The sequence below is a fragment of the Vicia villosa genome, linkage group LG2, assembly GCF_029867415.1.
Source record: "Vicia villosa cultivar HV-30 ecotype Madison, WI linkage group LG2, Vvil1.0, whole genome shotgun sequence".
NCBI classification, from domain to species: domain Eukaryota; kingdom Viridiplantae; phylum Streptophyta; class Magnoliopsida; order Fabales; family Fabaceae; genus Vicia; species Vicia villosa.
The window spans coordinates 196,573,642-196,597,178 of record NC_081181.1 but is presented as its reverse complement, the minus strand read 5'-3'; the positions used below and the strand labels follow the sequence as shown (position 1 = coordinate 196,597,178).

Below are 23,537 nucleotides of genomic sequence, written 5' to 3'. Positions count from 1 at the left end.
TTGTGGAGTTCTTATGGTTAGGCTACCAAAAAGAATATGCATCTTGTTAGTATAGGTAGTACTCATCAATCCTTATAAGTTTTCCTTCAACCATGTAGTCTCATATATGCACAGCCTCAAGATCCCTCTCATTCTGATGTGGTGACCACTCCTCACCATCTTCAGTCACGAGTGTTACATGCGGTGCAACCACCCTATACCCTCTTCGGTCTCGGGTGTTACATAAGACTCCATCAAGCAGGTACATAGAACCGTCAAAATAGAGGGATCCCAACTTTTCGTACTAGTTGCTAACACTCGAACCATTTTAACCGACCTTAACTCCTTCTTCAGATTCCTTGGTAAGCAACCAACTTCATAAGAATACTATTGAAAAGTCCATCCTCTAAAATAAACAAGTCACGCATCCCCTTGAATTCTTACACCTAGAGATGGAAATGAAACGAGTCATATCGAACTCGCCTCAGCTCGGCTCGTTTAGAATTGGTTCAGCTCAAATATCGGTTTTAGTTCATCACGAACTTTTTTTCTGCTAAAACTCGACTCGTTAGAAGTTCAAAGACAACTCGGTTCAACTCGTTAGTTTCATCTCGTTAGGTTCAACTCGCTTGATTCACGAACTTAAACGTCTTTTTTTAATGTCTATTTTTTATATATATTTGACATTTTAAATTAATACTTTTTTATATAAAAAATATAAAAATAAAATAAAAGTTATAAGATTGGAATTTATCCTAGATTGACTTTATTTGTATAATTATTTTTGCTCACTTGAGAATGTAAAATATTAATTAAAACCGTTAGATTAAAAGAAAATATAGGGGTAAGATTTAAAACAAATCTTTAAATATACTCTTAAAGACAATATAATTCTTCTCATATATAATCGACTTGACTCATGAATTTAATGAGTCGACCTATGTATAATTCAAGTTCAACTCATTTAATTAACGAGTTTCGTTTTTAACTCATATTTAGCTGATTTGATTCATGAATATAATTAAACAATTTAATTGTCATATCAAATTTCAAACTATTTTCGATTTGATTCGGTTCATTAATAATCATACTTGCACCAAACACCCTTCCACCCACTCTCCCTTACGCAATGATTAGAGAGATCAAGAACTAACTCCTAAAATTACCCAAAGTTGATCACACCCCATAATTTTGAATGTTTAAATTAATTAAAATTGAACAATTTTAAATGTCAAGAGAACTCAATCACGTTATTGTTGAAGATTGAAATTGAACAATTTTGAGAAAACAATTATAAAAAAAAAAAATCAAATATATACATGTCTATTTAAGATGTAGTGTCTAAATATAGTGCCATGTCATTAAAAGAAAACTATTATTTTTATCTAATGATCCATTCTATTAAGTATAATATTTTAGTTGTTACTTAAATTTAAATTATTATTTTATATTTATTATTATATTTTGAGAAAAAATGAAAGAAAAACAAATATAAAATGTATAAAAAGAAAACTATTATTTATTATATTTTCAATTTAATGTTCCCCGTACAATAAATTCTATGCAAGGAAATAAAATGAAGTTATTTTGGTGTGCTACAGAGGAGGTCATAAATTATTACAACGTGATCTTAAATTCCAAACATTATAAGCAATTACTTTCAATTCATTTATGCAACCAAACAGCCTCAGCATTATAACTTACAATTAAAATAAGAAGCACCTACTATATATGAATTTGACTAATAATCATCACTACCTGCACATAAAATTTAAAAGCAGCATCTTCCCAAACATTATTCACCAATTATATAGGGACTAATAAATAAATAGCATTCACTATTCAGAGCAATATGTTGAACTGAGTATTGAAAATTCTCTGCAATAACAATATCAGTCAGAAATTGAGCAGCAATTGTTTCCTAATCCTAATAAGTGAGTGTTTTGTTATAAAAAAAATCAGAAGCCTTAAAAGATACTTGCTCATGATTAAATTGAGAAATACCTATATATGGATTCGACAATAATACTACACCAACCAGACATATTGATAAAATACCCTTAATTAATAACCGATCATATTTTATATGCTACATTTTCAATTGGCAGTGACATGTATATAATGCATGATGAAGAGAAATACCACAACAACCAAAGTTATAGTTGGATGTAAAAGTAGGAAGTGACAGAAGACAAATTCTTCTTTGGCAGTTTCATCAACAAGTATTGAGTGGTTCTGAGGTTTATTGGTTGTGTGTCTCATATTTGTTGGATAAATAAATCCAGCGTCGCCCTTAGGGATTCGAATGGGCTTAACATCCTAACCCATGGCGCCTAGAGAGAGCTTACAAACCTCGCTTTAGGTGTAGCCCCTGAGGGCTCATACTATAAGGAAATAAAGTTGCGCCCTCACTAACAGCAATTGCTTTTAGCGCAATGGTAAGCGCTTGATCCTACAATATTTTATTAAATGTTTGGTTCAGAACTTCAGATGCATGCATGTGAAAAGTGTCAAAATGAGGAGGGGCAATATAATAGCAAACCATCGGGTGCAAATAATAAGAAGCAAAGCTCTTTGTGATACTAGAGTTTGTCCTTGGCTTTTTGGGCTGGAACTTGGGTTTGAGAAGGTCATGTTGGGTTTGGTTTGGTCTAAAGTTGCAATTATTTATGACTACAACTGTCCATACCCGCACGAATTACTAATGTACTTTTATCAGTAAAAACTTTCCTTATTATAATAAATTGTTCCTATTTATTATCCACACCCCTACGACTCTTCGAATTAAGCTAGAATTTTTCTTCACCCACCTCCCAACCTTCTTGCCCACCCATGATGAATTTACCACAATACCCCTTGTTTCGGAAGTTCATTTCCGAAACTGTACTTTTTTTTTTAAAAAAGGTGTTTTCGGAAATGCATCTCCGAAAAAGTGTTTTTTTTTAATATAAAATATTGATTTCGGAGATGCATCTCCGAAATAAAGTTACATTTTCAGAAAATGTGGTGTTTCGGAAGTTCATCTCCGGACGCACCCCCCTTGGGGAATTCGGAAATGAACTTCCGAAAATATGTCTGGACAGAAGAAAATGAAAAACAACAACAATTCGCTTTATTTAATCGGGTGAAGATTACAACGATAATATTACATATAATTAAAGTTACATATTGTTGATCACAGGTAGGTGGGGATGAGTCAACATTTTGATAACATCGTCCGCCGATCTTTGAAGTTTCGCGTCCAACTCGATCGGGCCCTTCGAAGAAAATCGGTCGAACGTTGTCCACAAAACCGTCAAATCTTCGTCGTTCTTGATCTCAAAAGGTGTGAACTTAATGCCTCCCTCGTCGTTAAGCGATGGCGAGCGATACTCGAGCTTGACAACCTTTCGATTCTCGGGATAGCGTAAAAGCGTGTTGAGCGACGGTATCAACTCCGCAAACGGCGTGTCGCGCGAGAAGCGAAATTGGAACGGCATCGGGTAGCCGGTTTCAAAGTAGACGAATGCTAGGTGGGGGTAGGTTTGTGTCATTTGTGTTTTGTGGTGTGGAGAGGATGAAGAAGAGTGTGTATTTATAGACTTATTGGAGCATTGATGGCCTAACAAACCTTATCCTGCCTCAGGGGACATTTCGGAAATGAACTTCCGAAAATAGACTCCAGACATGTATATTTCGGAAGTTCATTTCCGAATTATGCAGAAACAGACATAAATTTTGCATTTTGTTGATTGCTTAGTGTGTTGTCTAAATTGAACATATGGAATTGACATTAACCATAAATTAGACAAGCAAGTCATAAAACATAATTATATTATACATGTATTGAATCGGTCCGATTTTACATGATAAACAACAATACATACAAAAAACGATCCGGAACAAACTAAAATTCACCGAACCAATCGGTGGATCCTAAGTCCAAAATAGGCTCATTCTTCGACCGCTCTCTATTTTGCTCGCGCTCTTGGCTCATCATTTCTTCAAACTCCGCCATTCTTGAAACAAAAGGATCCGGCCAAGTTTCCGCCTTATTTGAACGATGTGCGGTCCATTGACAACAAGTAGCCGGTATAGGACACCCCGGTTTCAAAAACACTTGGACGAAGTGCCGCGATCGTAGATACCCGATGCATATGATTCGGCCCGACGAGTCCAATGGCGGTCGACTATGAAGTGGAAAGAAAGTCTCACTTAGTCCAAACCTCGTCAAATCGACGCATACAATATCATATGCACTTGCTATGAGATGACCCATATCGGGGAATGACATCCACTTCGAGACCGGAGCGATACCGGTAAGTGGTGGAACAAGTGCATCATGAATTTTTGCAAACTTTTCTTGATTTTCATATAGTCAGCCGTAGATGTCCCGATACGAAGTCAACTCCGCAAGAAGTTCCCGTCGGACTAAAGTGTAATTATTTTCCCCTTTACCGAGCAAACCCGCAACGGCCCAATATCCACAATTGCCGTCTCCTCCAATATCAACGATGTTATCGATATATTTGTGCATAAAAAGTGGCATCTCATCAATGTAGACAATGGGTGATTTTTTTATCGGCGATGTGCGAGGTGGCTTCGAAATACGGGCACCTTTGTTACCACTACTCTTGGACTTAGGTGTCTCATGAATTTCCGGTAACGATGCATCAACATGTTCAAAGTAGGAAGGAGATCGTTTTGTTGATGTGTCATCTTGTGTAATTTTGGACTTTTTCGGTGCACCTTTAGTCTTAACCGGTTGAGATGGCGGTTTCATATCGGTGGTCTCCGGAAATGCGATCTTTCGCAATTGTTCTTTTATGTGCATTTTTGTTGTGTCGTCCGCTTTAGCAAACTTCTCCATTATCACTTCCAACTCGTCGGAGATGGTGATTTTGGAGTCATTTTCTTTCGGCGGGTCAAAATCATCAAAACGAAGTTTCTTCCAATGGTCGGCTACCTCATCCATGCGTATGGGTGAATTCAAATTCTTTTTTTTTGCAAGTATACAAGCACATGGTAGGCCGTATGTCTTTCTAATCGTGCACCCACATAATGAACTATCCGGCCCCGTCGTCTCCGACCGCTTAGCTTCATGAAACAAAAAATTCAAACCCGTTCGAGATATGTTGTAAATCAATTGGGAGAATAGAATTTGCCCTTTAAACCGGTGTTCCATAACCGTCTTGCTCCGACCGAACGATGTTTGAATTTCATTGTGTTGATTTTCAAGCATTTGGTTCACGGTGTCCCATCCCCGACACAAATCTCCCTTGCTATCACCCAACCACCTCTTGAAGACCGCATGTGCGGATTCAACTCGGTTAGTCGTGGTGCAACCAAGATGTCTAACTCGATTTGTCCAAGCGCACACGAATTTTTCTCTAACTTTGTCAAGAATGGTGGATTCGACATAATGACAAAAAGTCTTAAGGGAACCACACAATGACCTAAAGTGTACCAATTTCTCGGTATACACATCTTCGGAGTAGGCATCCAAAATTTCCCTCCATGCTGCCATTATCCTATCAACCACAACACCGGCTTTAACAATTTTACCGTTTTCATCCGGCCTATCTTTTGTCCCAACCGCGGGTTTCAACTTGCTTCTCACGTTGCAAGTTATGTGATACCGACAAAGTAAAGCGGTAGATGTCGGAAAGACGGTATCGACCGCATTCATCAAAGCATTGTCCCGGTCGGTGACAATGACGTTTGGCATAACCGCTTGATCAACTAACAAAGACTTGCAAATTCCCAAGGCCCACGTAAAGTTGTCTTCTTTTTCACACTCCAAAAAAGCAAACCCCACCGAATAAGTCTTGTCCGTCGAGGTAACACCGACTATCTCTAAAAGCGGAAGCCTATACTTGTTGGTCTTGTACGTCGAATCCATCACAAGAACGGTTGGAAATGTGTTGAATAATTTGATACTTTCGGGATGAGTCCAAAAAATATCACGCACGGTAACTTTGTCCTCGGAGGTTCGGAAGCTTGAAACATAATTGTTATCGCCTAGAAGTTTCAAAAGTTGTTGCATTTCTGACCGAGGGCCCATATTTAAAACCTTGAGATTGTGCCGTTCATTGTAAACTTGCTTGATATTTGAAACGCTATCCGGTTTCTTACGCTTCAAATCGGCAAGTATGTTGCGAGGCGCCACTTTGACTATCGTTAGGTCCGATATCACATTCCTCTCTTCGCGGGACAAACGACACGCCATTGGATGCCTGTGTAACTTGACATCCAAGGCATGATTATGCATTCCACAAATCATGGTTAACCGCCACAAATCATCAACCCTCCGAGTGGCACGCAACTTAAAGGGACACCCGCACTTTCTCGACCCCGTGTCCTCATGTTTTAGCACCCGGTTTGATTGTACATAACTACCACCCCGTTCGCAATTCAAAACAACGAAAGCTTTCCGCCTACTATTTCCGTTGTCCGACCTTAAAATAACAATTGCAAATCCATTTTTGTTAGCTTCCTTCCGAACCCAATCAAGCAATTGTTCGCGATCGTCGAAGCTCCGATCAATTGTAAAATGTTGTCGAACATCGACCGCATTGATCATAGGAGTAACGTCAATAACCGGATCGTTATTAACGTTGAAAATTTCCGGAACTAATACTCCATCGTCTTGCACAATGTTGTCCGGATGCACCATACCTAACAAATGAATAAATTATCAAAAGTTGGCCAAAACTGTTTTTTTTACTGCCATGCCTATTTTCGGAAGTTCATTTCCGAAATATGTTAGGTAACATATTTCGCAAATGAACTTCCGAATTATATCAGTGTTCAGCAGAATTTTGTTGAATCAATGTAGTGAAATAGGGAATGAAATAAGTGATGTTTACCTGAAATTGTAGCTTTTTATGCTCCCTTTAACGTGATCAACGGTTTGAAACTTGATTTTAGGACGAAAAATGGATGGAGATTGATTGGGTTTTGTGGAGGGTTTGGAAAAGTGTTGGAGAAAAATGATGAAATAGTGAAGGAGGGAAATTTGTATATGCAGAAATATTTTCGGAAATGAACTTCCGAAATATTAACGGTTTTGACATCTTCGGAGGTTCATTTCCGAAGACAAAAAAAATTCAAAAAAAAAAAGCGCTTCGGAAGTTCATTTCCGAAGCAGGGGTAGTTTTGGTTTTTCGCTGGGGGTCACCCCCATAGGAAGGTGGCTAAAGAAAAAATCTTAAGCTATCATAGTTTTATCTTCTTTGGCTCGGACTGGTAACAATAGTTGATAGTAGCTAATAAGTTAGTTGATAGTTTATGGTGGATGACTAACTAATAATTTATAGTTGATGACAAATAGTTGATATCTAATGACTAATAATTAATAAATTAATTGAAGTGCTTATTAAAAAAAAATTAATTGAAGTGTTTAATAAAATAGTGAGTTCAGTTGTTGATAAATGTAAAATATCATAAAAAGATTCTTTTGTATAATATTATTACACCGTTTTTTTATTTAAAATTAAACGTAACAATAAACAAATATAAACAGTTCACCCTTACAAATCATCTTGGATTGCATGGTGTCTGGACTGAAGAAACTATCTAGTTAAAAATCATTTGAAAATGAGAATTTAAAAGCAGCTTTCCAATAGATAAAAGATTGACAATGAAAGATGGTATATGTAAAACATCATGTAAAATGAGGAGATCATTCAAAATAGCACTACCTATGGCTGAAATACTAATTTGATGACGATTAGGAAGAATTACAAACTTATTGAACAAAGGTGTATAGCTATGAAAAAAGGAAGAATGACAACAAATATGTGATGTAGCTTCTGAGTCAATGACCCAAGTGTTAGATAAATGTGATATATGGGTATCTAGAGTAGAAAAACTCATAACAATGACTGAATTTACTAAAGCCCCAACTTTAGGTATAACTGCCTTGTTCATTTGAGCTTGTAAGAATTGAATTAGTTGTTGACAATGTTGAGCAGACATGGAATGTACATCTGAAATTGTATCTCCACTTATAGCAGAGCTAGACACATTATTGGCTTGTGCATAAACTTTTTGACCTAAAGACTTCTTAAATCCGAGGAAAACTGTGCAAAGCATTTTTCTTTTGTATGGCCAATAACACCATAATGAGAACAAATGGGGCGTTCTTTCTTAAAATTCTTGGTGCTACCTTTAACTGCAAAGGCAATTGTGGATGCAATAGGGGTTGAAGTAGTAATGACCTCCCTTTGTTTCTCATCTTGAGAAACCATAAACAACACAACATTGATTGATGGTAATGGATCCATTAATAGAACTTGTCCACGAATCTAATTGAAAGTTTCATTAAAGTCCGTGAGGAAAGTTAAAATGTACTCATTTTGAAGATGATCAATGACAAGTTGAACTCCCCCACAATTACACCGTTGAATGAGACAAAATTCCCCCAATTATTCCTAAAAGAATTTGAAAGTTGTAAAATAGGTGCTTACAGTATATGCACCTTGAGTACAATTCTAAAGATTCTTCTTCAATTGGAAAACATGAGGACCATTCTTCTGTTGAAACCGATCATGGAGCTCCTTCCATGACTCTGCAGCATTTTCAACATAGATCACACAAGCTAAAAAAATTTAAATGGAATTCAACAACCAATAAGAAACTGTGTTGTCGGTCGCAAGGCCGGATACCAAGATTTCTAAAAAATATAAGAAATTGTGCTATTGAGTGCCTCCATCATGCCACGATGCCAAGAGTTGAAATTGTAACGACTAAGAGGTTGGGAAACGAAAATAACACTAAGATGATCCTATGAATATAGGTAATATGGATCATCATGATTCACCATAGATGAAGGTTGAAGAAGAATGAGAAGAAGAGGGAAGCGCAAATGTGGAAGCGAGATCACAAAATATCTTCATATACTATATTACAATTAGTTGTTTAGGGGAGAAAGAAAAGATTTCATTGTATTGTGAATAGCTAACTGATATTACATGTGAGATCAACATCTTATATATACAAAGTCAAGACTTCTAAGAGTTAGTTGCAACTAACCAACTAATTTTGTTAATACTCCTCCTTCTCACACACCCTGGTAATCAGACCGAAGATCAACTTCACAAAGAAACCATCACGTACATCTAACTTTCACACCCATTCATCCTCTTGCATAGACAGACTCCACCTTACCAATTAAAGGCATGGCAATGCTAGCAAAAAGCTCCTCCTCTCAAATAAACAAGTCACACCTCCACTAGCAATCTCATATTCAGACACCCTCCACCCACTCACTCATTCGATCTATTTGATCAAAAAATCAAAGACAACCTCCTAAATCACACAAAGATGATCACACACTATATAGATTTGAATGTTTAAATTAAGGCTAAATACTCTTTTTAGTCCTGTATCTTTAGGTTAGGGTTCATTTTGGTCCCTCAATTTAAAAAATGACCATTTAGGTCCCTTATGTCTTCAAACAGTGTCGTGTTAGTCCTTTCTGTTCAAATTTTACTACCGACATCAATTCTTTGGTGACGTGTAACTTATCAACCGAAAAAACAGATACTACATTTTTTCCAGAGTTTTAATTTGATTCTTCATCTTCTTCCCCAAAATTAAAACCCATCTTTTTCAAAACTCATTTTAAATGCTTCCACACAGCATAACATGAAACAACACTGAAGCTGCTGTGAAGAGATTCCAAATAGATGTCATATCAATGATATTAGGAAGCAACCTAGGACTCTCTATACTTCCATTGAACAATATCTCGTATTGAATTTGCAGGCGTAAAAATGAAATGAAAAACTAAATGGTTTATTCATAATAATATTACACTTACTATTGGGATGTGTTGAGAATATAACAAGTGTGAGTGTAGATAATAGTCCCATATTGGAAATGCATGTGGTGACTTGAGCATATATAAGTGGGAGAACCCACTCACCTATCACCTTAAGGTTTTAGGTGGATAAGTGGTGTGTCTCCCACAAAGGTGTGTTGCTTAAGTGGAATGTCCCGGAAATTAACAATGCTCTCGAACTCGACCCTCCCCTGATTGTTGCGCTAATAAATGGTATCATGAGCCTTTGGTTCGAGAAAGGGACAGACTTACTTGTATCGAAAGTATCTCCACATGGTCGTTGCTTAAGTGGAATGTCCCGGAAAGTATCTCCACATGGTCGTTGGCATGTGAGTAGAGTGTTCCGTTGAAGTGTGGCCAACAACGGTACCCCGATTGTTGCGCTAATAAATGGTATCATGAGCCTTTGGTTCGAGAAAGGGACAGGCTTACTTGTATCGAAAGTATCTCCACATGGTCGTTGGCATGTGAGTAGAGTGTTCCGTTGAAGTGTGGCCAACAACGGTACAAGTATAAGTGGAAGAGGAATTTCCATTTGAGGGGGGACGTTGTGGACTCACACTTGAGGGGGAGTGTTGAGAATATAACAAGTGTGAGTGTGGATAATAGTCCCACATTGGAAATGCATGTGGTGACTTGAGCATATATAAGTGGGAGAACCCACTCACCTATCACCTTATGGTTTTAGGTGGAGAAGTGGTGTGTCTTCCACAAAGGTGTGTTGCTCAAGTGGAATGTCTCGGAAATTAACAATGCTTCCGAACTCGACCCTCTCCCGATTGTTGAGCCATCAGGATGAAGACAAATTGATGGATTTTTTGTACAGGTCTACAAGGTTATGGCTAGTTGTGAGTTCACTATCTGAGTTTGGTATTGGGATGAAGAGAAATTGATGGGTTTTTCGTACAAATCTACTGTATTAAAGTGTTTGATTTTAATTAGGGTTTGAATAGAAAAGAGATTGAAAATTAAAGAGATGAAATATGATTTTGATTCAGTTTTGAAAAGAATGGGTTTTAGTTTTGGGAAGAAGATGAAGAATCAAATTAAAACTCAGAAAAAAATATGGCGTCCGTTTTTTCGTCGCTAAGTTACACGTCAGCAAAAAAATTGTCGTCGTTAGTAAAATTTGAACGGAAAGGACTAACTGACGTTGTTTGAAGACATAAGGGACCTAAATGGACGTTTTTAAAATTGAGGAACCAAAATGAACCCCACCTTAAAGATACGAGACTAAAAATGGTATTTAGCCTAAAATTAATAAAAACTAAACAAATTTGAATATCAAGGGAACTTAATCATCGTAACATTATTATTGAGGATTGAAATTAAACAATTTTAATTAAAAAAAGTTTAAGTATCTTTTTGGTCCCTATAAAATTTTTAAATTTTGTTTTTGGTCCCTATTAAAAAAAATGGCATATTTTGATCCCCACAAAATTATTATACACGTAGTTTTGGTCATTATTGTTAAACCAATGTGTATTTTTGAATGATTATTTTACAGACATGTTTAGAACATTATAAAAAGTTCCTCTAAAAAATAGAACTCAAATTTTAATTTTTAAGTCGAGATTTGCAATACTTTTATCATTATCTTTAAAAATTTAAAAAATTCTTCTCATTTAAAAAAAAAATCTATAATTAGGTAAAGAAATATTTTATAATATTCTAAACGTGTGAAAAAAATTATTAAAAAATTTAAAAATTTAAGGATAATTAAACAGCTTTCAAAATTTTAAAAAATAACATGTACTAAAACTTCATGCATAAAATTTTTGTAAGTACTAAAATATATCATTTTTTGTAAAAACTAAAAATAAAATTTAAAATATTTGAAAGCAACAAAAACATACTTAATCCAAAAAAAACATGTCAATTTAAGATGAAATTTCTAAATACGGTTCCATGTCATAAAAAGAAGAAAAAAATTACTATTTTAGTATAACGTTTTAGTTAGTTAAATCTAAATTAATATTTTACTTTTATTATCATATTTTCAATTCAATGTTTTCCGTACAATAAATGCGAACCACAGGTAGTAAGTGATTTTATCCAAATTTTCGATCTCATCGGTGTAATTCTTATATTTTGATCTTCTTTCTCTGCAAAGAAATAAAATGAAGTTATTTTAGTGTGCTACAACAAAAGTAGTCATAAATTATTACAACATGGTCTTAAATTCCAAACATTAGAAGCAATTACTTTCAATTCACTTATGCAACCAAACAGCGTCAGCAACTTATAATAAAATAAGAAACACCTATATATGAATTTGACTAATAATCATTATTTACCAATTATGCAGGGACCAATAAATAGCATTCACCCTTCAGAGCAATATGCTGAACCCAGAATTGAAAATCCACTGCAATAACAATATCAGTCAGAAAAATGAGAAGCCATTGTTTCCTAATCCTAATAAGTGACTGTTTTGTTATAAAAAAAATTCAGAAGCCTTAAAAGATACTTGCTCATGATTAAATTGAGAAACACCTATATATGGATTTGACTATAATACTACACCAACCAGACATGTATATTTATTTTGATTAAATACCTCTAATTAATAACTGATCATATATATATGCTACATTTTCAATTGGCAGTGACATGTATAATGCACGATGAAGAGAAATACCACAACAACCAAAGTAATAGTTGCATTGTAAAAAGTAGGAAGTGACAGAGACATAAATTTTTCCTTGACAGTTTCATCAACAAGTATTGAGTGGTTCTGAGGTTTATTAGTTGTGTGTCTCGTATTTTATTAAATGTTTGGTTCAGAACTTCATATGCATTCATGTAAAAAGTGTCAAAATGAAGAGTAGTAATATAAACGAAAAATACTTGCATGCGTACTCTAGTAAAACATGGTGTCGGGTGTAAATAGTAAGAAGCAAAGCTCTTTGTGATTCTAGTGTTGTCATTGCTTTTGTGGGCTTGAACTTGGGTTTGAGAAAGTCACGTTGGGTTTGATTGGGTCCTAAGTTACAATCATTTATGGCTACTACTTTCCACACCCACAATTATTACTTGCATAGTTTGATTCTAATATTCAAATTTAGGTTCAATGTATGTAGTAAGAGACAAAGCAATTGATTAGCATATGAGATTATTTGAGAGTTGGTAGGATCATTTGAGATAGAAACAAGATAGGGGTAATGGTATGAGAAAGGAATTGCTTCTCATTTATTAATCATAGATGATGGAAAGTCCTATGTCTAGAAATGAATATTTTTTTGGAATACATACTAAATATAACAAACCCTTTAAAATCTATTTTATATCTTAGGGAAAATGGATTTTTATTTTAGCTCTAGGTTGAAGCTTATTTCTATGCGATTGTAGATATTAGAGTATATAGTATCATACAGAATTAGATTAAGTACTATAGTGTAATAGTGAGCTGGCAGTGACAGGTGTCACTGCAGTCACATATATAAACAACACGTGTAACTAATTCAGTTAGAGTTTTCATTATCAAGTTTACAACAAACTCTCTCTCTCTCTCTCTTTCTCTCTGCATTTATCTTTTTCTATTATGGTATCATGAGCTTCTGATCCTTACGATCATGGCTTTTGCTACGAGTTCCGCAAGAACGTGGAATCCATGACACAACATGGAAAATCACGTCAGAACGTAAAATTAGCGCATGGTCATATACGTCGCCTAGGAGTGCGTGGGAACTTTTTGTGTTGTGTTTATCATGTCACAACTCTGTGACATGGCATTCACGTCGCTAATCTTGCACAATTACCAAGCCTCCATCTGCAACTGGGACAGACAAAGTCTGCAAAAAGCAGTCTGGCACAGTACACGAAGAAAGTTGTGGCGTGTTTTCCATGTCACTGATTTGTGACATGTAAAACACGTCGCTAATTTTGAAATTAATTTTGGAAGTTGCGACGTGTCTTACATGTCACAAATCAGTGACATGGAAAACACTTAAAATGTTTTTAAAAAAAAATCTGATTTTTATTATTATAAAAAAAATTATTATTAATATTATATGTTGAAAATTAATAAATATATATTAATAAAAATATTTATTTAGTTAAATTAATAATAATAATAACTAAATACAAAAATATATTAAACTACTAAAATATATTATATTTATAATATAATATCTAAAATACTAACATATAATAAATAAAATTTTGTTATCTCATACAATTTAAAATTAAAATAAAAATAAAATTTATCCTAAAAAATCATCATCGGGATCGGGATAATTATCAAGGTTGAAATCATCATCATTCTCTTGCTCAGTGTCAGCTGCTCCCACGTTTCCTCTAGACGGTTGACCACCACTTTGTTGAGACTGCATAAATAACCGCATTTGTTGTTGCATCTCTGCTTGCATCTTCGCCATTGCCTCTATTTGTTGTTGTTGCATCTCTGCTTGCATCTTCGCCATTGCCTCTATTTGTCGTTGTTGCCCCTCCACTTGTGCTTTTAGCGCCGCCTCACGTTCATCCATTTGGGCCTTTAGCTCCGCCTCACGTTGCGCTAACTCGCGTCTCGCCTCAGTTAGAGCCAACTGTCTTATTGTTTCCATTACTTGTGGTGCCAATTGTGTTGGACGTGACGATCCTTCCCCATCTCTAACTCTTTGAAATAAATTTCGATCTCCACTTCTCATGCTTCCCGCCAAATTTCCCGCACCAAAAAAACATCCATTAGGCCCTTTTCCGTCAATGACTTCACTCCAAATATAAAAATCAACATCTGGATGAAGCGGCTCTCCTTCTCTAGGAGTATATTTGGGATTAGCGACCAAAAAATCCACAAGCTTTGTTTGATAATCCTCCTACACATAAAATAGAATAAAAATTATGTATATATAACTTAAATTAAATTATATTAAATAATAAATTGAAAATTAGTTGCCACGTGATTTACATGCCACAACATCAGAGTTGCCACATGAAAATCACGCCGGAACTTTTTAGTTGCCACGTGAAAATAACATCACAAAATTGCCATTAAATATAAAAAAAATAATAATAATTGAATAACTTACCAAAGCTTTTCGAGTACGCTCGTCAACTAAATCACCCGATTTTTTTGTCCTAGTTTCTTTAACCAACTCGATCATGAGTGCTTGTCTCCCCAACCTTTTAGCCTAAAAAATAAAATTAACTTTAATTAAAAAACAAATAATTAATCAAAACATAACTTTAAAAAGTGACAATAATTACCATGCGTCGAGAATGTTCGTAAGTGCTTATACTTCCAACTGCATTAAGGTGACCTCCTTTTTCAGATGCCCTTATTTTTTTAGCATTTTCAAACTTAGCTTTAAATTCCTTTGAATTCCAATATGCAATAAGTTTGTCAAGAACTTCTTGGCCCAACCACCCAGGACGACTACCATCACGTTCCCAACGCTTTCTAACATTTCGCAACGTGTCAGAAAGTCTTTTTGATGTTCTGCTGAAATAATTTTTTTTAACAAGTTTCTCGCTCATTGGATCCCACGTACACTTTTCCTGAATACATTAAAATAAACTGTTAGAAAACTATAGTAAAAAAATTTAAAAAAAAACAATGACTCGAAAAAATATATTAATTATACCTTAAAGCAATTAAACCAAGCATTTTTATTTGTAACATCTCCAAAAGTCGTCCAAGCTTCTTTATACATTTGCTGAATCACATAGTACACACACCTGGCAGCAGTCCGACTCGGCCCAAACCTAAACAACAATTATGTTAATTAGCATGCATTAAATATAAATTTATATTAAAAAAAGGAAATATAAACTTAATAAAAATTTAATATATAAGATACTTACGAATTTCCAGCGGGCCAAATATAATATCTACCTTTTCTTGTAGTGTTCGCTGAAGAACGCGTTCAAGACGTTTGCTCAACAAATTAGCATCAAGCTTGATAACAACAACTTCCTCTCATGGAAGCAACAGGTGGAAGGTATCATACGCATTCACAAGCTGCATCGTCACCTTGTGAATCCTGAAGTTCCTCCACGATTTCTCACGACGGAAGATCGTGAATCGGATTCTGAGAATCCGGCGTATCAACTCTGGCTTCAGGAAGATTCTCTTCTGTTTACGTGGCTCTTGACGACGCTATCTGATGTGGTTCTTCCACGCGTTGTCAAATGCGTTCACGCACACGAGATCTGGTCTGTTATTGATCAGTTTCAACGCACACAAGTCTACGCCAAATCGCGACAACTTCGCTATGAACTTCGCAGCATGGAGAAGGGAGATCGCACAATTGCACAGTACCTAAGTCGAATTCAATAGATCTGTGACATTCTGGAGTCAATCGGAGATCCGGTTTCTCATCGCGATCAACTTGAGACGATTGTTGAAGGTCTTCCACCGGAATACCAAGCCCTAGCGTCAATCATCCAATATCGCAATGAACCGTGTGCTCTAGAAGTTGCAGAAACGATGCTTCTCTCTCATGAAGCTCGTCTTGATCGTACTCCTCGCAATGTCTCTCAGGATTCTCTCTCTGTGAATCTTACTCAAGGTACCTCCACTCCTACTATTAATTCTATTGTTTCTATTGCGTCTGATGCTCCTACACTGGAGTCAGTACCACCGTCGGAGTATTCCCGTGGTGGTCGTGGTGGCCGATTAGCTCAGAACAAAGGAGGTGGTCGCAATGGTGGACGTAATCGTGTGCAATGTCAGGTATATGCCAAGATTGGTCATGATGCTAAAGTGTGCTACTATAGACTTGCTGTTCAGCCTGCTTCTGGAGGTCAATGGCGTGCACCTTCTCCTTGGTATCAAAGTGCTCCTGCTCAACAACAACAGGCTGCTAGTCAGTGGTATCCTCCTCAATTTGTTCAGTGGCGTGCTCCAGCTGCTACTATTAGGCCAGATAAGCAAGCACAAGCATATGTTACTGGCTCAAATGCAGGTGCCACTCCATCTGGTGCTTCTCCATGGCATCCTGACTCAGGTGCTACTCATCATGTCACACACTCTGCAGAGAGCTTCCTTGAGAGTATTCCCTCATCTGGAGCAGATCAAGTAATTCTTGGAAATGGCCAAGGTCTGCCTATCACTTCTATTGGCACTACTTCATTTCACTCACCTCACAAACCACACATTACACTCACACTGGAGAATTTATTACTTGTTCCTAATATCACCAAAAATCTAATATCTGTCAGTCAGTTTGCAAGAGATAATAAGGTGTTTTTTGAGTTCCATCCTGATGTGTGCATTGTTAAATCCCAGGCTACTTCTGAGGTACTTCTCCAAGGAGCTTTAAGCAAAGATGGACTTTACTCATTTGGATCTTTACAGGCTCTTTCTTTACCTTCTCCTAGGAATAAAACACCTGTAGTGCACACACTCACTAGCAGTGATTCTGGTACTTCTCATTTGAATTCTCATGCAAATAAATCTGCCACTAGCCTAGGACCTTCATTGTATGAGCAGTGGCATAGACGACTTGGGCATCCTCATCATGAGGCTCTCAAGTCTGTCTTACTCAAGTGTAATATTCCTATTCCCAAGCAATCTACTTTGGATTTTTGTGTTGCTTGTTGCTTGGGTAAAGCTCATAGATTGCCCTCCACTGCATCCAATACTTTATATAATTCACCTTTTGACCTTATATTTGCTGATGTGTGGGGTCCTGCTCCAATGCTTTCCACTTCTGGATTTAAATATATGCTGACACTTGTTGATGCACACACAAAGTTCACTTGGATTTTTCTGCTCAAACTAAAGTCTGATGTTACTGCTATCTTCACTAATTTTCTGGGATATGTGCAAACTCAGTTCAAATGCACAGTCAAGATTGTGCAAACTGATGGTGGAGGTGAGTTTCAACCACTCACTCCTCTACTGATCAAATAGGGAACCATTCACAGGTTTACCTGTCCCCACACCCATCATCAAAATGGGTCTGTAGAGAGAAAGCACAGGCATGCTGTTGAAACTGGACTGACTTTGCTAGCTCATGCTTCCCTACCTTTCAAGTATTGGGATCATGCTTTTTTGGCTGCCACTTTCCTTATCAATAGGATGCCTACTACTGTGTTAGGTCCAGTCACCTTTCAAGGTCTTGTTCAAATTTGAACCTGATTACAAGTTTCTTAAAATATTTGGATGTGCTTGTTATCCACACCTTAGGCCCTACAATTCATCCAAATTCTCTTATCACACTAGAGAATGCTTATTCTTAGGCTACTCCACCCAACACAAGGGGTACAAATGCCTTGCAGCAAATGGAAGACTCTTTATTTCAAAAGATGTCTTGTTTAATGAAACAAGGTATCCTTACCTTGAGCTGTTTTTCAGATAAGCCTTCAGCCTCTAGTTCTTCCTACAACTGCCAAGTGCCTGTTCCTCTCAGTTTCTCAAATTCATCCTTGTTGGCTACAGCTGCCAGTACTTCTCCTATCACTTCAGCTGCTGTCTCTTCCTCTACTTCTTCACTGGCAGCCTTTGTTCCTGAGCATCTTCCCTCTGCCTCATCTCAATCTTCTGCCATGCCTACTCATTTTGATGCTTCTCCCACTGCAGCATCTTCTCCTCTCCATTCTTCTTCTCCATCACCTTCTCCCTCTGCTCCTAATTCACCTTTGGTTACTAATCTTCATGTTAATACTCACCCTATGGTAACTAGGGCTAAGGATGGTATTGTGCAACCTAGACTTCATCCTACACTTCTCCTCAATGAACTGGAACCGTCATCTTACAAAGCTGCCCTCAAAAATCCTCATTAGCTGGCAGCAATGCAGGATGAACACAATGCCTTACTCAAAAATCGGACCTGGACCCTCACTAGGTTACCTCTTAATAGAAGAGCAATTGGTTGTAAATGGGTATTTAGAATCAAGCAAAATCCTGATGGCTCACTTCAGAAGTATAAGGCTAGACTAGTAGCCAAGGGCTTCCACCAGGTTCATGGCTTTGATTTTCAGGAGACTTTTTCTCCTGTAGTGAAGCATGTCACAGTGAGAACTGTTCTTACATTGGTTGTCTCTAGAAAATGGCAACTCACTCAATTGGATGTCAACAATGCCTTCCAAAATGGCATCCTTACAGAGGAAGTTTACATGCAGCAGCCTCCTGTTTTTCAGAATTCTGATCCTACTTTTGTCTGCAGACTTCATAAAGCCATCTATGGCTTAAAGCAGGCTCCTAGGGCCTGGTTTGAAAGGCTCACTGCTGCCTTGCACAGCTTTGGGTTTGTCACCAGTAGGTGTGATCCATCCTTATTCACCTTGAAAACCTCCACTTATTCTATCTACATGCTGGTCTATGTAGATGATATAATAGTGACAGGTGACTCTCCTTCTCACATTCAGCAGCTAGTTACCAAACTTAATGCTCAATTTTCTCTCAAACAATTGGGTCTCTTGAACTATTTTCTAGGCATTGAGGTGGGTCATCTCTCAGGTGGATCTCTCTTCCTCTCTCAGTCCAAATACATCAAAGATCTCCTTGCCAAAACCAATATGAGTGAGGCTAAGAGCTTACCTACTCCTATGGTTTCAAATCTGAAACTGACCAAAATGGGGACTGATTATTTACCAGATCCTACTTACTATAGATCTGTAGTAGGAGCTCTCCAATATGCCACTATCACTAGGCCTGAAATCAGCTTTGTAGTGAATAAAGCCTGCCAGTTTCTATCTCAACCTATGCAAAGTCATTGGGTGGCAGTAAAGAGGATTTTGAGGTACCTCAGGGGTACCCTTCACCATGGTCTTCACTTTATGCCAGCTGCTTCTCATCATCCTATCTCCATCACTGCCTTTTCTGATGCTGACTGGGGGTCAGACCCTGATGATAGGAAGTCTACATCAGGTTCCTGTATCTTTTTTGGGCCTAATCTAATTTCCTGGTGGTCTAAGAAGCAGACCCTAGTGGCCAAGTCCAGCACTGAGGCTGAGTACAGAAGTTTAGCAAGTACTGCCTCTGAGGTTCTTTGGATTCAATCCCTCTTAGCTGAACTACATGTGCCTACTGCTACTCCTCTACTCTATTGTGACAATCTCAGCACAGTTTCCTTGGCTCACAATCCTGTGCTTCATGCCAAGACAAAGCACATGGAACTTGATATCTTTTTCCTTAGAGAAAAAGTCTTAAATAAGACATTCTCTGTGAAGCATATTTCTGCTGAGTTCCAAAGTGCAGATATACTAACTAAACTTTTGTCTGCTCAAAGGTTCTTAGTTCTAAGAGATTATTTCAAAGTTCTTGACAAAGCATCTCTCTCCCAAAGACTCCTCAAGAATGGCAGCACCATTTGAAGGGGGAATATTAGAGTATATAGTATTATACAAAATTAGATATTAGAGTATATAGTATTATACAGAATTAGATATTAGAATATATAGTATTATACAGAATTAGATTAAGTACTATAGTGTAATAGTGAGCTGGCAGTGACAGGTGTCACTGCAGTCACATATATAAACAACACGTGTAACTAATTCAGTTAGAGTTTTCATTATCAAGTTTACAACAATCTCTCTCTTTCTCCCTGCATTTATCTTTTTCTATTAACACAAACATCAAAAAATTAAAAACTATGAAGATTATGGATAAGTTCATAAAACAGATGGTATGGTGATTTATTTTGGAGAATAGGAGTGCCAGTCTATATATTAATAATACATTTATTATAAGAAACAGAACTTATAAGAAAGTATAAGACCAACTGAATTTATGTAACTTAAGTATATGTTAATGATTTTTTCTCAACTCTCCTAAATTTTCAACACAAAACTAGCAACATATTTATGTGGACACATATTTGACATACATATAAATTTAAAATAATTTGTTTAATTATAAAATGAATAATTATCCTATAAACTCAATTAATATTAACTCATACATATAAATTAAATGACATGAGATGAGACGGTGGTGATGAATTGGATAACAACATCAATCAAAATATACGAAAGCAGACACAACAAAGAGTTCAATCCGTCTTGAACAAACAAACGAACAAACAAACAAACCATACAATAATTATAACAACCCTCATGTCACGTTCTTCTGTCTTTCTCTCCTATTAATTACTATATCACCACCACAATCATTCCTTCTCTTGCATTGTAGCTCTACACAGTATACACAGTTTCTAATTTTAACTCTCTCCTTTACTTCATGGGTAGTACCACTGCATCCTCTGGTGAGTTAGGTTGTTTCAGTTTTTGTTATCCTATTCAAATTTTGAAGCTTTATTGGTTTTCTTTTACAAGTTCATTTTTTGGTTGAAACTTGAGTCATCGTGAATGTATAGTGTTCTTATTGTATCTGTTTTGGTTGTACCAGAGATTGAAACTGATAGTGATTTTGAAGTTCATGTGTTCTCTTCATCATCTGAGGTGAGATTTTTAAGCCTTACTTTTTTTTTATCATCTTTGATTACCTAATACAATCAATAAGTTAAATTTTTGCACTTTTCATTGGCTTTGAATTGTTCAGTTACTAGAAAAGCTTCATCAAACATGGAGTTCAGTGGAGAAACAACCATATCCAGCTATGTATTCTAGTATATATGGAGGTATCATACTTGATCCAGCAATGATGGTAATCCCCATAGATGATCACATGGTACATAGAGGCCATGGTGTGTTTGATACTGCTATTATTTTACAAGGGTAATACTATTTCTTTTTTTTGTTATTCATGTATTGAAACAAATCGATCGGATAGCACCCGAGTTCGACTTCTGTTTTGAACATTTTTTTGTCAGACTTTACTTACTTCTCTGATCTCGGTGTTTATATTGTTTGTTTTCTCAAGATATCTCTATGAGTTGGATGTTCACCTTGATCGTTTCTTGAGATCGGCTTCCAAAGCAAAGATATCCTCGCCCTTTTCGCGATCAACTATTCGAAGCATTCTAATCCGACTAACGGCAGTATCAAAATGCAAGAAAGGAACATTAAGATACTGGTTAAGTGCAGGTCCTGGTGATTTCTCGCTGTCATCATCAGGGTGTCCAAAATCTGCATTCTATGCAGTAGTCATTGACCATGATTTTTCTCAGTGCAAAGAAGGTGTCAAAGTGATTACTTCCAATGTGCCAATGAAGGCACCATCCTTTGCCACAATGAAAAACGTGAACTATCTTCCTAATGTGCTTTCAGTATTGGAAGCTGAAGAGAAAGGAGCGTTTAGTTCTATATGGATTGATGAGGTTGGTTATATCGCTGAAGGACCGAATGTGAATGTTGCTTTCGTAACTCGAGAAAAGGAACTTGTTATGCCTTGTTTTGATAATATATTATCTGGTTGCACTGCTAAGAGGCTTCTTGAACTCGCGCCAAAGTTGGTTGATCAAGGTGTTCTGAAAAGTGTAACTACTAAAAATCTGACTGTTGAAGAAGCTAAAGGTGCTGCTGAAATGATGTATGTAGGTAGCACACTTCCTGTGCTGCCTATCATCATGTGGGATGATCAGCCAATTGGTGATGGTAAGTTACCTGTCTATCTTTCCTTGTTTGACATGATTATCAGTTAATATTTCGTTCGAACTATGAATTATTTGGATCGCTATCTGGATCGCTTTTCCACATTGTAATTTTTATTGTTCAATTGTTTTGTTTTTTCAGGTAAGGTTGGAGAATTAACGATGTTAGTTTCAGATTTGCTATGGGATGATATGGTAGCTGGCCCTGACACACAGAGACTACTTGTTCCTTATGTTGAGTGAACAAACATACAAAAACATTTGGGAATGCATGTTCTTATTATGTTCCTTGTTGTATTGATTTACAATGTGATTTCTGTTTGTATTTGCATTCTGTAGTTCAAGTTTGAACAAGTCCTGAAGTGAAGCAGTAGACATTTGCTCCTACACAAAAGTTATATATCAAATAATCCTTGAACTGTTCCATGTTGTTTTAAATGAAATTTTGTATGTTAACGTTTAACTGTTCCAATCTTTTTCAAGCACCCAAGAAGAATCTTTTATGTTTGTTTTAACCTATGTAGACAGAAGGAACCAATTAATCATTGTTTAAACAATTACTATTATTTACTTAACCCTTTGTTTTCATTTGAAAGGATGAGGGTTGTTGCATTTTGACTCCTAGAACTTTTGGTAGGTTCACTCAAATGGAAAACTTTCTCTAGCCATCAAGTTAGGTTCACTTTATTTAAAGTTGAGTTATATTATTCAGAACAAGCCAAAATTGATCAGCTTGTTTGTCTGCACAACGATTAGCTTTAGATAATGTCTGCACAACGATTAGCTTTAGATAGACGTGACTGATCTCACATCTCCAATTCACACGATCCATAAGAGCCAGCGCTTCATTAAGAAGAGGAAAAAGATAACGGTTTCCCGTTTTCCTAGAGTGAACCACATTAAGAGTACGCTTCCGCAAAAATAGAAGTCAGACTCAGTTTACCAGTCAGTCTAAGGCCATGAACCAGTGCTCAAAGTTCAGCTAAAACAGAAGTAGCTCAACCAAAGTTACAAAAGAAACCTCTAATATAAGTACTTCTACGATCTCTGAAAAGTTCATCAACTAATCTTACTAAATATTATGAATTCAATCTGCTAGCCTATCAGTCTACTGTTTTTTTTTTATAAAGCATAATAGGGGGGAGAGGGTGATTTATGCATTAACTTCTTCTCCCATATCCAAAGAGATAACTATTGAATAATAAGAATCAATGAAGTCTGTTACAATATGGATGTTACTCATAAAATCTTAATTATACAGCACTATTGTCCCTATCACTATGAAAGAA

General features: G+C 36.5%; 2 protein-coding genes across 3 annotated transcripts; one reads left to right on the top strand and one right to left on the bottom strand.

Moving 5' to 3' along the window:
- Positions 1 to 14,010: 14,010 nt before the first annotated feature.
- Positions 14,011 to 15,459, bottom strand: LOC131651024 (uncharacterized). Its single transcript, XM_058920710.1, has 4 exons — positions 15,391 to 15,459; positions 15,053 to 15,304; positions 14,836 to 14,937; positions 14,011 to 14,622 (listed from the first exon to the last, which is right to left on the bottom strand). The coding sequence occupies exons 1-4, from the start codon at positions 15,457 to 15,459 to the stop codon at positions 14,011 to 14,013; spliced, it is 1,035 nt and encodes a 344-aa protein (XP_058776693.1).
- A 5,285-nt stretch (positions 15,460 to 20,744) lies between these two features.
- Positions 20,745 to 22,711, top strand: LOC131653482 (D-amino-acid transaminase, chloroplastic-like). Of its 2 annotated transcripts, none has more exons than XM_058923635.1 (5): positions 20,745 to 20,970; positions 21,105 to 21,157; positions 21,258 to 21,433; positions 21,579 to 22,252; positions 22,391 to 22,711. In XM_058923635.1, the coding sequence occupies exons 1-5, from the start codon at positions 20,937 to 20,939 to the stop codon at positions 22,489 to 22,491; spliced, it is 1,038 nt and encodes a 345-aa protein (XP_058779618.1). In that variant the 5' UTR covers positions 20,745 to 20,936; the 3' UTR covers positions 22,492 to 22,711. The 2 variants fall into 2 exon arrangements, with proteins under 2 accessions (XP_058779618.1, XP_058779619.1); XM_058923636.1 differs by having other exon boundaries at positions 20,751 to 20,961.
- Positions 22,712 to 23,537: the final 826 nt, after the last annotated feature.

Excerpts from the sequence above, each read along its gene's own strand:
- LOC131653482 (XM_058923635.1), top strand. The coding sequence starts at position 20,937 with ATGGGTAGTACCACTGCATCCTCTGGTGAGTTAG. Across the intron at positions 21,158-21,257 it reads TGTTCTCTTCATCATCTGAG|TTACTAGAAAAGCTTCATCA; the intron begins GTGAGATTTTTA and ends TGAATTGTTCAG. Across the intron at positions 21,434-21,578 it reads ACTGCTATTATTTTACAAGG|ATATCTCTATGAGTTGGATG; the intron begins GTAATACTATTT and ends TGTTTTCTCAAG.
- LOC131651024 (XM_058920710.1), bottom strand. The coding sequence starts at position 15,459 with ATGTATAAAGAAGCTTGGACGACTTTTGGAGATGTTACAAATAAAAAT. Across the intron at positions 14,938-15,052 it reads AAGGAGGTCACCTTAATGCA|GCTAAAAGGTTGGGGAGACA; the intron begins GTTGGAAGTATA and ends TTTATTTTTTAG. Across the intron at positions 14,623-14,835 it reads AGCGTACTCGAAAAGCTTTG|GAGGATTATCAAACAAAGCT; the intron begins GTAAGTTATTCA and ends TTTTATGTGTAG.